The following is a 13974-nucleotide window of genomic DNA, read 5'->3' as shown; positions in this document are numbered from 1 at the left end:
TGCACCCTGGGAAATGTAGTCCATGTTGCGCCTAGCCGGAAGGCGGCGCCCTGTGGAGGAGGCCCGGAGCACGTGGGTTGGGGACCTGCGGATCCCTGCCTGTCCTCGGCCTACCGCGACCAGCAGGCACTCCAGGTCAGACCGGTGCGGGGCGCTGCGGCCCAGTTCCCTAGTAGGAGGACGTGACTCGAGGAACCCGAGGACGGAGCGGGGAGTCCTGGCTAGAGGGTGGGGACTAGGGAGGTTGCCTGGTCACTGTGGCACTCCGCTGCGGTGCATCCTCCGGCCCAGCAAAGGTGCAGTCTGGGAAGAAGGCGTCAGTATCACCCAAAGGAGAGGAGAGGGGACTTGGCACGCCTCAGGAAGAAAAAAGGGAAGACTCTCAGGACCACCAAATAAGCAACCGGGAAACCACGTACCATGGACAGTGCTCGGGGAATTTAGTAAGGTTTTTTGGAGGTAACTTTATGTGTAACTAGAATAAGAGTAGCTTACATTTAAGTGCCAGGAGCAGGACTTTGCATACTTCAGGTTCAATTTTCTTAACAGCTCTGAAGTGGGTATTTTTATTCATTTTCAGATGAGATGAGGAAGTCAAGCTTGGGGAAAGTTAGGCTTATCTTGCCCCTGGCACACAGACAGGGTGGCAGACCCTGCCATAGATCTGGTCTGCCACAGGCCCCGGCAGCTCCTGCCTCTCACCCCTCCAGTTGTCTTTTTATTAACTCCTGCCAGCTACTCTAGCAGGGAAGAGGAAAAAAATTAAAAGTGCAAAGAGCTCTGTAGTTGGGTTCAAATGGAGGAAGCCGGCGTTGGCAGTAGCTGCTGAGGCCTGAGAAGGTACACGAAGGCTTCCCTGAGAAGAGAAACTTGAAAAAACTGAGCTTGAAGATTAGAGAGCCTGGGGAGGAGAGGGGCTCATTTAGCTGGTAAGCAAAATCCAGTGGGACTCTAAGTCATTCAGCAAATCTTCATCAAGAAAGAATAGCAAGTAATTCATGTTTAGTTTAAGGGGATATATGTGGGGTGGGGAAGGGAAAGGGTATGAGTAACAGAGATGAGGTTGGGAAGACAAGTTGGTAGCAATAGATTCTTGTAGGAGTTTGGACATTATCCTAAGTGCAGTATGAAACCATGATGGGGTTTCAAGTGAGCAATGATGATTACATTTGCATTTTAGAAAAATATATCTGCAATATGAAAGACAAATTGAAGGAAGAAACAGAGGCAGGAGACATTTGGAGGGAGGAAAAGGAAAGCCAAAATAAAGTAACTGATTCCAGGCCTGTGCCTAGGGTGTGAAATACCTTGAGCCTGGTGCTGGCTGGGGGTTTCGCTGGTGGAGGTGGCGGTGTGCAGGGGAGATGGTGTTGGGAGTGGGTTTAAGTGCACAAATTCCAGACTTAGTCCTGGGTTCAAAACCTGTTTATGCCTTTTTCTAGCTATGAGGCCTTGGCTTCTTCTGAAACTCATTTTAGTTAAGGGGGTGTTGGGGGTGGGGGGCTCAGCCCAGAGACCACAACTTAGTCAGTATGTGTTTTCTTCCTGCTTCCCATCCAGGGCTCCGCCTTACTCCTGGGGGTTCCAGGGATCTGGCAGAGAAAGAAGCCCAGATTCACCAGTGATGGCTCCCGAACATCCTTTGCAAATACTACTTAGGACAGATGGACTGAAGTAGGCCCTGGGGAGAGTTGGGAGCATTTCCGGAAGCCAGACAACCCAAATCTCCAGGAAATTTGGATGTTAGTGCAGGATAGCTTAGAGCCAAGTTGGGAATAAGTGTTTGGGAACCAGTTACAGAGGGCTCTTCTCTAAGGAACAAGTGTAGACCTATAGGGGCCAGAACCTGTGGCAACCCTGGGAGGGGTCTGCAGATTGAGGAGGGAACATCCCAAAGCCCAGCAAACGGGGAGAGGGAGGTTTTATTGGTCACCTGGAACCACTACCAATTCATGTTTATGTCAAATTAAGTGATCACTTTAAAGTTTTTCAGCCTACCAAAATCATGTAAATTTGGTCTTCAAAATCAGACGAAGGCCTGCTTATAGTTAAGAATTCTCAGGGGGAGGCCGGGCGTGTAATCCCAGCACTTTGGGAGGCCAAGGCAGGCGGATCATGAGGTCAAGAGTTCGAGATCAGCTTGGCCAACATGGTGAAACCCCATCTCTACAAAAAATATAAAAATTAGCCAGGCATGGTGGTGGGCACCTGTAGTCCTGGCTACTTGGGAGGCTGAAGCAAGCAGGAGAATCACTTGAACCCAGAAAGTGATTACAGTGAGCTGATATTGTGCCACTGCACTCTAGCCTGGGTGACAGAACAAGATTCCATTTCAGAAAAAAAAAAAAGGAAGAATTCTCAGAGGGAGACTGTTCCCCCTTCTTAGCACCAAGGTTGGATGCAGGCAGTTTTCTTTGTAGTCCCCTGGTTTGAGGGAGAAAGGTTAGGTCAGACAGGGGCAGGTTTCTTAATTCACCCTCACAGTGTTGGCATATACTGGCCTTTGAGGTCCTAGCTTGATGGAGAAGTTTCTAAATCGACTCCCCATGGTGAGGCGGCCCTAGGCTTTTTCTTCTTTCTCATAAGCTCAGGGACCCCTTGAAAACCAATGATCGATCAGGTTCAGTAGGTTCAGCAACTGCCTTCAAGATGAAAGCCAGTGATAGAGCTTTGCTCACCATTATAGCTCCTAACTTTCATGCAGTTTTTTGGCCTCAATGTGTTTCTTATGTTTTTGCCAGCTTGTGGATGCACTTAATTTTAAAGATAGATAGATAGAGTCTAGTATTTAAAGTTGTTTTCAGCAGGAAGTTTAGCCCAAGTCCTTAGGCTACCACGTTGCAAGAAAACCTAATGGGCAGTTTTTGGTTCTTATACAGCTTGATTTTGTGCTGCATCTGGCCCTGTTGGCCACTCCCTCCAGTTCTTCTGCTTTGTCTTGTTTTTCCCAACACTCTGACCACTCCTTTTTGGTTTCCTGCACTGGCCTGCCCCTCTTCCTCCACCTGTTCCTTAAATGTTGGTTCTCCTTAGTCTCTGCTTCTTGTCTTATGCCTCATTATCTCACCACTCCCCTGGCTTCAAGCTGTGGCTCCTTGGATTTCTCCAGCCCAGACTGTCCTGAGTTTCCAACCCACATATTCAGCTGCCCCCTCGCCCTCTGAAGTTGCCGCAGGCCCCTGAAGTTGAACACATACAAAACTGAATTCACATTTTCCCCACATCTTACCCCTATCACATGCAAAAATGCTACATCCCCCGTGTTCCTTACCACTACTCCAAGCCAGACGCCTGGAAACCATCTCTCATCAAGCCCTCACATCTCTTATTGTGTCTCACATCTCTCCTGTCCTTGCACATTGCTTCTGCCCTAACTCAAGGTACCTGTGTTTGTTGCATGAATAGCTCTAACGATGGCAGCTCTAGCTAGCTCCCACCTTGCCTCTTCCATCCGTACTCGACACAGTAGCCAGTGATCCATCTGAAATACATCTCTAACCAAGCCCACTTAAAACCCTTCAGTCAGCCAGGTGTGGTGGCTCACACCTGTAATCCCAGCACTTTGGGAGACCAAGGCGGGCAGATCATGAGGTCAGGAGTTCAAGTACAGCCTAACAAACATGGTAAAACCCCATCTCTACTAAAAATAAAAAAAAATTAACTAGGCATGGTGGCATGCATCTGTAATCCCAGCTGCTCAGGAGGCTGAGGCAGGAGAATCACTTGAACCCGGGAGGTGGAGGTTGCAGTGAGCCAAGATCACACCACTGTACTTCAGCCTAGGTGAAAGAGCAAGACTCTGTCTCAAAAAAAAAAAAAAAAAGAAACCCTCAGTGGCTCCTTTCAGAGTAAAGGCCCAGCTCCTCAGTATAACATTCAAAGCCCTTTGTGATCCCTTCAGCCTTTTGTCTTGTTGAGGACCCTCCCCAAGTCTACCTGAAATTGCTGGCAATCCTGGGAACACACCAGGCTGTTTCCCACTTTCCCTGTCATTGTTCCTGCTACTTCCTCTGTTGAGAAGGCTCTGTGTCATTCTGGATGCCATCAAGAGAGAGACACCACACAGTCAGCACACAGGGGAAGTTTAATAGAAGAATTGTGAAATGTGACAGGTAATTGAAGCCATGATGAACTAGCTAGTAAGAAGTGAAAAAACATCTAAAGAATATAGGAGTAGCAGAGTCTTCAGGCTGAGATGAAGAACCCAAGGAAGAGGCCCTCACCTCTGCATTCCTGTCCAGGGCTGAGAACCACCATGCAGGACAGGACATGGCCACAACGAATTCCTGAGCTCTAGCCATCCACCCTTCTCAGCCTTCCAAAGTGCTGGGATTATAGGCGTAAGCCACCATGCCCAGCCAAATTTTTGGTATAAGTGTGTCCCAATTATTGCATTGGACATACTGGAAACAAGTATTTAGGCCAAGCATGGTGACTCGCACCTGTAATCTGAGCACTTTGGGAGGCCAAAGTGGGAGGATTGCTTGAACTCTGGAGTTCATGACCAGCCAGAGTAACATAGCAAGACCCTGTCTCTACCAAAAAAATAAAAAAATTAGCCAGACATGGTAGCATGCACCTGCGGTCTTAGCTAGTTGGGAGGATCGCTTGACCCCAGGAGGTGGAGGTTGCAGCGAACCAAGATCGCACCACTGCACTCCAGCCCGAGGGACAGAGCAAGACCCTATCTCAAAAAAAAAGTGTATTTATTTATCTGAAATCCGAATTTAACCAGATGCCTTTTACTTTTATTTGCTCCCCTACTCCTGTTTCCACCTCCAAGTATAGTTTCCTTGATGGCAAAACATGTTTCTCACTGGTCTCTGAATTCCTGAAACTAGCCCAATGCATGATAGTTCATGCTCAGTTACTGTCAAGAGGATGGAACTTCTCTGGCTGCAGGGCTGAGAATGATTAGAGGGAGTTGTGACGGGAGTCAATGAGACCAGGTAGGAGGATGAGCAATAAACCATCCAAAAAATTGGTTGGATGCAGTGGCTCATGCCTGTAATCCCAGCGCTTTGGGAGGCTGAGGCAGGCGGATCACAAGTTCAAGAGATCAAGACCATCAACATGGTCAACATGGTGAAACGCCGTCTCTACTAAAAATACAAAACTTAGCTGGGCATGATGGCGTGCCCCTGTAATCCCTGCTACTTGGGAGGCTGAGGTAGGAGAATCGTTTGAACCCTCAAGGCAGAGGTTTTAGTGAGCCAAGATCGTACCACTGCACTCCAGCTTGGCGACAGAGTGAGATTGTCTCAAAAAAAAAAAAAAAAATCTGAAGACTTCAGCAGAATAGCAGTGGGGATAGGGAAAGGGGATGAATCTGCAGGATCTAAGGATTTGGTGACCAATGCTTAAGGGACATAACCACTTAAGGAGTCTAGGAGGTTGCCCAAGGTTCTGGCAGTGTCTGCATGAGGTTGGTGTATTCACTGAGCAGGGAACACTGGGGAGAGTGTGGAAGCTGGACAGCGGGGAAGCTCATTGATGTGAGGAGCAGAGCAGGCTGAAGGGTGGAGAGTGGATGTGAAGGAGCAAACAGAAGACACCCAGTACACAGATGTTAAGCTTGAGGTCTCCAAGGATATAGAGATAGAGGTACTGGAATTACAGACTTGGGACTCAGGTGAATGTTCTAAGCTGGGATAAAATGTGAGCATGGTCAGCTTGGAGGTGATAACTGAAGCCATGGGAGTAGACAGTGCTGCTCAGGGACAGAGTAGAATGGGAAGAGGAGAGACAGCTGATACCAGAGCTTTGAGGAACATGAGAGGCAGAGAGAGGAAAAGGAACTCAAAAATCACCTGAGAACAAGCCTCTGGAGGAGTGGAAGGAAAACACGGAGAGGATGGGATCACGAGTCGAAGGAAGACAGGTTTTCAAGGAGCACTGACACTGTCAAATGCTTCTGAGAGTTCAAAGGACCAAATGGCCTTTGACTTTAGTAGTGACCAGAGTCACCTGTGGCCCCAGGAGCTACAATGAGCCACCTGGTGACAGGTTATAGCCACTATGTGGTAAACAGAGGTGCAGCTCTGCAGCCCATTTCCTTTGGGGTAAACAACCTTTTCTTGCTTGCTTCTTGCTTTTTCTCCCTCCTTCCATCCTTCCTTATTTTCTTCTCTCTCTCTTCTTTCTTTCTTTCCTTCTTGCTTTTTTTTCTCTCTCTCTCTTTCTTTCTTTCTATCTTTCTTTCTCAGAGTCTGGCTCTTGTTGCCCAGGCTGAAGTGCAATGGCATGATGATGCCTCACCACAACCTCCGCCTCCCAGGTTCAACCGATTCTCCTGTCTCAGCCTCCTGAGTGCTGGGATTACAGACATGTGCCACCACGCCTGGCTAATTTGGGATTTTTAGTAGAGATAGAGTTTCTCCACATTGGTAAGGCTAGGCTCGAACTCCCAACTTCAGGGGATCCGCCCACCTTGGCCTCCCAAAGTGCTGGGATTACAGGTGTGAGCCACCCGCCCAGCCTTCTCTTTCTTTCTTCCCTCCTTCCTTCCTCCCCTCCCTCCCTCCCTCCCTCCCTCCCTCTCTTTCTTCCTTTTGATTTGGGTTGTCCTGAGTTGCAAACGGAGGCTAGTTCATGTGGGAATGTGTTCTTGGGGCTGTTGCTGTTTTGCCGGGGACTCTTGAGATGTTGAGCACAAGCTGTCTGGGGCCCAGAATGCAGCCTCCAGCTGGATGGGCCCTATTCCCTCAACGACTGGCAACCTGGGAAGGGTCAGCAGCCAGCACCTTTGGCTTGGGCTGTGTCCCTCCCACTGTGGGCATTGTCAGAGATGGCTTCAGTCGGTCTCCTTTACCTGATTCTGAGAGCAGCCATATCGACTGAGTAGCAGGGTTTGGGGACTAGGCGAGGCTTTAAAGTCTCGCCAGCAGGGGGCTGCCTGGCCCCAATAACCCTGGAATTGACAGAATGTCCTTGCTGCAGGCAGCCCTCTGTAACCTGTATGGCCCTGGGGCCATTTTCTTTGCAGGAGGGAAGGTGGAACTGAGGATCCTGAATCCATTTGGAGGCAGAGAGGGGCCAACAGGGTGTCTGAAGGGAGCAAAGGCATCGAAGTTTTGGGAGCACCTCGAAGTGGGGCAGTGAATGCAGATGAGTGGAAGCACACACACACGTTTCTCCTCCTTGACCCGGAATGAGACAGCCTTCAGAGAGCTCTTGCCAGCTCCTCACTCTAGCCTGGGTGAAGGGGGCACCTGTGCCAAAGCAGGCAGGCACACAGGCAGATTGGAAGGAATTTCTGTCTGCAGCGTTACATGCCTGAGGGATCCCGCCCTCAGCCCTCTCTGTCTCTCATGGTACTCTCATCCACCCCACCCCCCCCCACCCCCGCTGCAGCTCCTGCCTCTGTGCTGACAGCTCTGTCAGTCCAGCCCAGACCTCCCCTGGCAGTTCCAGACCAGCCGATCCCACTGCCTCCTGACAGCCACTCTGGATGTCCCACCGTTCCTCAGACTTGGCACCCTTTCCAAATCCACGCCCCCATCTCATTTCCAAGGAAGAAAAATCATAGAGGCCTCCCCAGTACAAATGCAGACGTGGGAAACAAGGTTTCAAAGGATCTCCAGAAAAGCTCAAGGATAGCACTGGCCTTTTGGAGGTGGCTTGGGGTGGTGTGGGAGGCAAGGTCAGCACTAACTTTTCCTTTCTTCCCTACGAAGGTGTGGACTTCTTAGCTTCCTGTCCTTTTCATACCATTTGCCAAATTGAAGTTAAATAATTATTACTGTAATTGCTTATTTTTTGTCTGTCTTTCCCAGTTTAAGCTTCTCAAGGGCAGGGATCATGTCCGTTTTGCCTCTGTATCCTTGGCATCTGTCATATAATCAGTATCTGACATATAACAGGTGCTTAATAAATATTTGTTTGAATTAATGAATATCCTTGTTCATCACCCAAGATGCAGATCCTTCTGGGGCCCTTATCCTTTCCTGCTTCCTCGTCCCCATGGAGCTCCGTGCTTCATTCACCTTAACCGGGACCCGACCGCACCCTCTCCCAACCCACAGCTTTTTTTCAGATGCTCTCATGCCCTGGGCTGCTCCATGGAATGTGGGTAGTGAGTTAACCATGCTGGGCTGTCTCCAAGCAGAGGCATTCAAGGTACCTTCAAGACAATTCCCTGGATGGTAAGACACTGATCAATGACAGTGAGTTGGGGCAATGAGTGCTTCTCTGTGTCTTTACCCACTAAGCAGGGGCCTCAAAGATGCCAGCTGCTGGGTGGGGGCTGGAGATCCAGGCCAGGTCTGTGATTGCTGAATCAGCCTGAAGTGTGTAAGTGCAATCAGCAAGGCATGATCTCCCTCTAGCCTCTTCTTCCCAGCTCCCCACTGCCCAGGAAAGGATCTGACAAGCCACAGAAGTAAATAAATAACTTAGAAATAATAAATAGGGGGCCAGCTCCCACTAGTGCATACAGGCCGGCTCCAGCACAGACACTTTCAGCCAACCGACTGCAATGTCGCCTTCAAATGCTGTCCCCACAGGGCCTGGGTGGGAGCTGATGCTGCAGCCACTGTAGGGTTCATCAGAGGAGGTGTCCCAGGTTCGAGGCTTGGCCAGTGCTAGAGTCTGTGAGAAGTGGGTCCCAAGGTCTTCATAGCTGAGGTCTCTGGTGTCTTTTAGGCTGGGATCCGCAGGGTGAGGGTCCTCGGGCTGCTAGCCAGTTGTCCCTCCACCTCTCCAGGGATGCTGTCCATCATTCACCGGCAGGGGCATCTCAGCTCTGAGGCCTCTGTCCCTGGCTGAGGCCGCTGGCTCTGCGGGAGGGTCCCAGACAGGAAGAGCCACCGGTAGGGGTCCAGTCTGCAAAGCCCTGGAGAGAGCCCTCAGCCCAGGCAACCGCAGGCGGTGGCCGACAGGCGGTCCACGGTTCTCCAGGTGCTGTTGACGTCCATGAAGGAGACCGATTCGTAGCGCGTGGGTCGGCAGCAGGGCTGGCTGACAGGCCGGGAGCCCGGGGGCGGTCGCAGGGCCCCGGCGCCCAGGAGGCTGGCCAGGCTGAGGTCGTGCGGAGAGCGCGCGCGGCGGCAGGAGCCGCTGCAGAAGCGGAAACGCACCAGCTCGTCGGAGCGGTGGCCCAGGCCGAGCGCGTGCACCGGCACCAGCTGCGAGCGCAGGCGGCAGCCCCGCGCCCCCGCTGCCGGTGCGCGGCTGCCCCGGCCCCCAGCCCGCGCCGCGCGGCCCCCGCGGGGAGGAGCAGATGGTTGCGCGGGCGGCGGAGGCGCTGGCCGAGAAGGCTGCGGCAGCGGCCGCCGGGCTCTTCCACTGCACCAGCGGGCTGTGCGTCCCCCTGGAACGAGACCCAGTCACGTGCGGTGTCCCGGGCCAGCCCCGCCCCGCCCCCTCGCCCTCTCACCTACCCGGCAGGTGGCCGGCGGGGGGCGCCAGGACCGGCGCGGGGCCTTCGCGGGGGACGGGGCTGCGGGGCGCGGGGCCCAGGGAGGCCTCTGCGACGCTGCTCAGCAGAGCCAGAGCGGCCAGGGTTGGCCACAGGGCAGGCTGCGCGGAGAGACCAAGTGGAGCCTCAGGGAGAAAGAGGCTTGGGGAGGGAGAACCTCAGGGAGGGGCTGTCCTCGGGCTGAGATCAGGCCGGGGATGGGCTCCTAGCTGTGTAGAGGGGAGCTCAGGAAGGGCCTAGGTTCCGGTATAATGGGTTTGCTAGCTCGGGGACGAGGTGGGGGGAAGGAATCACCTGAGTGCCCCGACCATTCAGAGAAGTTCCGCTCCTCCTCCCATTCACCTGGTCCCTTCCTGACCATTTCCCCTCCCACATGTAACCGCGGCCCAAGCCAAACCCCACTCTCCCTCGCCAGTCGAGCTGCCTCTCTTCAGTACCAGCTGGGAGTCACTGGGAGAACCACTCACCTGCCACCTAGGCCAGGGGCAGTGGGACAGTGCAGAGAGGCCTCCAAGTCCAAGTTCCATCTCTATCAACACCAGGAGCGCCCATCAGCCTTTGTGGAGCTGTTCCCCCACCCTCCTCTTGAGGCAGCTTGCAAATTAAGAGATGGGTTATCTTTTGGGGGGCCATCCTGCCACCCCAGTTTCTCCAGGTGAGGAGCAAGGGGCCTGGACAGCTAGACTCAGCCCAGCAGAAGTAGCTGTGCTGGGAACCTTACTATGTGTTAGGTGCTTTGCAGCTATTCTTATACAACTCCAAGAGGTAAATGTTTAATCCCCTTTTTCCAGATGAGCAAACCAGGTTCAAAGAAGCTCAGAGGTAGTCTAAGGTCACAAGGTCACACAGCTGGAGAGGAGGGAGGGGTCCTCTTTTCCCAGAACCTTCCTGCTCTGTGCTGTAGGGCTGGAGATGCCAGAACTGGCTGGAGGGAGTCATAGCTGAACACAGTTGGTCCTACAGAGAGCCTTCACCCTAGGCTGCCAGGGAGAAAGCTGAGGCCTGGAGAAGAATAGGGTGCTAGCTGGTCACTCTGAGTTATCTAATGATAGTGAGCCCCAAGCCTCAACCTGCGCTGTCCACCCAGAGCTGCTTCCCCTTGCTCCTCTGTGAACTGTGTTCTGGATCCAGAGCCACTTGCGTTCTCTCCTCTGACCATAGGTGTCCCTCGATGACCACAGAGCCAGGGGATGGTGGGAGCGAATGGGCCCTCTGAAAACATGGGGCCTGGGCCATGGCTTCCTGTGGCCACCAGGGGGCAGAGTCTGCCAAGCCTGCAGATTCCAAGCAGGGTGGGCTTTTCCTTACCCTCAGCTACACTCAGGCCTGAGCCACTCCCAGGAGGGCCAGCCAGGCTTCCATGCCAGCCTGGTCTCTGAGAGCTGAGCCACCCTGAGAGGTGGTCTAGGTCTGCCCTCCCAGCCACTTGTGGGTCTAGCAGCCTAGTCATGCTCCTAGAAGGTTCCCCCTTGGGCCATCATCTCTGATCCCAGCCAGGCTTCCCAAGCCTCCACTGCTGGCATTTCCAAACACCCTTCTGGGGCCCCAGAGCCTTCCTCAGTCCTCATTAGCCAGCCTTCTCTTGGTCCCAGCTACCACCCCCGTCCCCATCCCCATCCCCATCCCCATCCTCTAGCACACAGAATGCTTGCACACCTGTGGGACAGACCCCCAGGCCTTCCTGGGGTGGTCCTCCAGGTCCTGGTGTGCACCTCTTGGCTAAATGGAATCAGGGCCTCTGGGCCAGGCCAGTGACTGTGCTCTGTGATGGCGGGAAAGGCCGGCAGGACAGCCGTAGGCGCCCTTTGCGCTAGGGGGAGCCCGGGAGCAGGTCTCTGGAGGGCCGCTGAGGCCCTCCTCTCCTCCCTCCTTGCCGTCTGGGGCCATTTGGTTCTCCAGCCCTTGCCTCCCCATCCACAGCCCGCTACTCACCACGGGGTCCTGGACCGTGTTCTTCTAGGCACCTTTCCTGGGATTAGTGCTGGGCTATCCCCCGAAGCTCAAACGGCTCATGCCCAGGACTGTGCACCTGGCAGTGCCTCTTTTAGCCAAAAGTGTGGTCTTGGCAGCCAGTCTGCGCCCTGTAGCGGCAGCGGGAGCCTCACATTACAGTGGGCCGGCAGGGCCAGCACAGTCCCAACAAGCGACAGGAGGGACTGAGGGGCTGGGAGGGGCGGAGAACTGTGCTGAGGGCCCAAGAGAGGGAGGATGCAAGAAGAGTGGAGGGGGGTGGTCCTGTCCACTCCCTCAGCCCAGGAGCGTCCATCCAGGGCTGGGACCGGGGACAGGCAAGTGGGCTGGCTTACCTCGGGTGTGGGGCTCCGGGCCCAGGTGGCAGAGAGGGCTGGGGCCCGAGGGACCTGCTGCTGGCGGAGCCCGCGGGCCTTGTCTGGGGGCCGGGCCCAACTCCATCCCTCTGCAGCCTCCTGCCCGCCGCCGCCGCCGCCATCCGGTGTCAAATTCCAGCCCCGGCGTAACCAGATCCCGGGGTGGGGCCGGGAGCGCCCCTGCCCCGCCCCACCTTTCGGGGCTCACCTGGCTGCTCCACCCGTCGGATCCAGTCCCCCCTGGCTTGGTTAGGTCCCCCAAGGTTGGGAGGCGGGTAGATGCTGGGAGGGGCCCCTCGGTGTGGAGAGTAGAGAACTCGGGCGGCGGAAAGGCACGGAAACAGGGAGTTGAGTTTGTAGACACGCAAAGTAGAGAGCTGGGAGGCCGGGCCGAGGGCGGGAGGGAGTGAGGGCGGGGAGCGACGGGAAGGCCTGGGAAGGCCGGTCCCTGTGTGGGGCAGCCGCCTGCTGGTGCGTACAGATTTGGGGGGCCTGGCTGTCTGCCCTGCAGCAGCTGCTCTCTGCTCCACCGGTTTCTTCTCTTCGCGGCCAGTTCACCTGCCTCATTGGGTTGCTGAGGTTCTGCGCAGAAGCTTTCAGCTCGGGTCTCCCCACAGCTCACCTCCCGTCTCCCGTGCTGCCTACGGCTTGGAGTACGGACACACTTGCAAACACGGGGGTCACTGGGGCACAGTAAGGGCAGTGTTGGTAGAAATGGGTACTGAGGGCTGAAGGCAGGGGTCACAGAGGAGGAACATCTGAGCTGAGGCTTGAAGTAGGGAGCCGGAGGGCAGCATTTCAGATATCTAATTATGGCAATTTGGCAGGTAGGGTGAGGACTGGGTGACGAACGCAGATGGAAAGAGCCTAACCCTGGGGACCACGGAAGGGTTTTGAGCAGAATGGTGTGATCACATAGGCATTTTTGTGGATGACTCTGGCTATAGTAAAGAGGATGGGTGAGAGAGAGGTGGAAATAGAGTTGGGAGGCTGCTGCGGAGAGAGGATGAGGTCTGATGCAGGGTGTGAGGGGAGCCTGGGGCTGCTTCTGGAACACGCAGTTTTGAAAATTCGCTGGTGTCTGGATAGGGTGAGGAGGTAGGTGGGCCCTATAAACGTGTGCCTTTGGCGGGGTGACTCGGGAGGGGCCATTCCGGCTCCTGGGAGGAAAGGCAGGGCTCACGAATTCAGGGTTGGACATGCTGAGTTGGAAGGGCCTGTGGATTATCCAAGTGGAAATGTTCTGGAAGCAGGTGAATTTGTAGCCTGGAGGAAAGCAGAGGGGGCTGGGCTGGCGAAGGCAATTTGGGAATTGTCAACCAACTGGCAACTGGAAGCTGTGGGCAGGGATGAGAGTACTGGGGGTGTATGGACCATCTACACCCTGGCTATGCATTAGAACCACTGGGGACCTGTAAAAACTACCCACATCCGGGCCCCACCCCAGACCTCAGACTCTCAGGGTGCACATGTGCGTTTTCAAATGGCACCGGTGATTCTGGTGCATGCCCAGGGCTCAGAGACCATAGAGAACTGCTGCTGCTGCTGGTGTTGGGGTTGCTGCAGGTGTGCCAGGAGCCCTGTGGGACAGGAGGCCAAGCGGGGAGCTGCTTGCTCTGTCACCTCCCACAGCTGGCTGCTCCGCCGGGGCACCTTCCTTGGGGCTTCTTCAGCCCGGGCTACCACTTACAGGCATGCAGCGTAAGCCCTGTACAACTCCATGGGGTGCCATCCAGACAGGAACGTCTGCAGGGTGGTGGCCCTATTTTCAGTAGAATTTGGAGGGCATTTCTGGGTTGACCTGTCCCTCAGTCAGGGCCTTCCTTACCCTCCAAGTCCAAGAGGCTTCTGTCTAAGGCCAGCCACAGTGGGAAGGGGCACGTGGGAGTCTGCTGGGCCCTGGGATGGCCAGGACTCCAGCCTCAGGGCTCACCAGTGGGAGGGCAGCCCAGGGCTGCCTGGACTCTTGGGTTGGGGTGGGCAGGAGAGAGGTGCAGAGGCCGGCCACCCCACTTACTACCTGCCGCAGCCGTAATGTCTTGACAGGAAGCTCATTTCACACTCTCAAGTGCAGGTGACAGTCTGTCCATTCTCAGGCCTGCCTAGGGATGCTGCGGAAGGAAGGGATCAGACTCTAGGACTCTTAAGAAGGTGAGGTGTGTGTGGGGGAGTGATATCTTTTCTAAAGTATGACAGAGGATGCCTAGAATGGGGCTGAAGGGAGAGGAC

At 54.5% G+C, this 13974-nt stretch overlaps 1 protein-coding gene and 1 long non-coding RNA gene across 4 annotated transcripts; one reads left to right on the top strand and one right to left on the bottom strand.

The window, feature by feature from the left end:
- Positions 1-41: 41 nt before the first annotated feature.
- LOC116529428 lies at positions 42-7890 on the top strand. Its single transcript, XR_004259502.1, has 2 exons — positions 42-1674; positions 6986-7890. It is a non-coding gene; the product is annotated as an uncharacterized LOC116529428 (long non-coding RNA).
- Positions 7891-8377: 487 nt separating this feature from the next.
- On the bottom strand, positions 8378-13284 carry ARTN (artemin). 3 transcript variants are annotated; one of them, XM_032247266.1, is made up of 5 exons: positions 11725-13284; positions 11351-11499; positions 9886-10012; positions 9381-9543; positions 8378-9310 (listed from the first exon to the last, which is right to left on the bottom strand). In XM_032247266.1, exons 3-5 carry the CDS (start codon positions 9943-9945, stop codon positions 8847-8849), a joined length of 687 nt encoding a protein of 228 aa, XP_032103157.1. In that variant the 5' UTR covers positions 9946-10012; positions 11351-11499; positions 11725-13284; the 3' UTR covers positions 8378-8846. The 3 variants fall into 3 exon arrangements, with proteins under 3 accessions (XP_032103157.1, XP_032103158.1, XP_032103156.1); XM_032247267.1 differs by having other exon boundaries at positions 9381-9519; positions 11725-13283; XM_032247265.1 differs by lacking the exon at positions 8378-9310 and having other exon boundaries at positions 9462-11499; positions 11725-13283.
- Between the last annotated feature and the right edge of the window lie 690 nt (positions 13285-13974).

Source organism: Sapajus apella, unplaced genomic scaffold (genome assembly GCF_009761245.1).
Source record: "Sapajus apella isolate SASKATOON/1434 unplaced genomic scaffold, GSC_monkey_1.0 scaffold62, whole genome shotgun sequence".
NCBI lineage: Eukaryota > Metazoa > Chordata > Mammalia > Primates > Cebidae > Sapajus > Sapajus apella.
The sequence above is the reverse complement of the archived record's forward strand: the minus strand, read 5'-3'. Positions and strand labels throughout refer to the sequence as shown.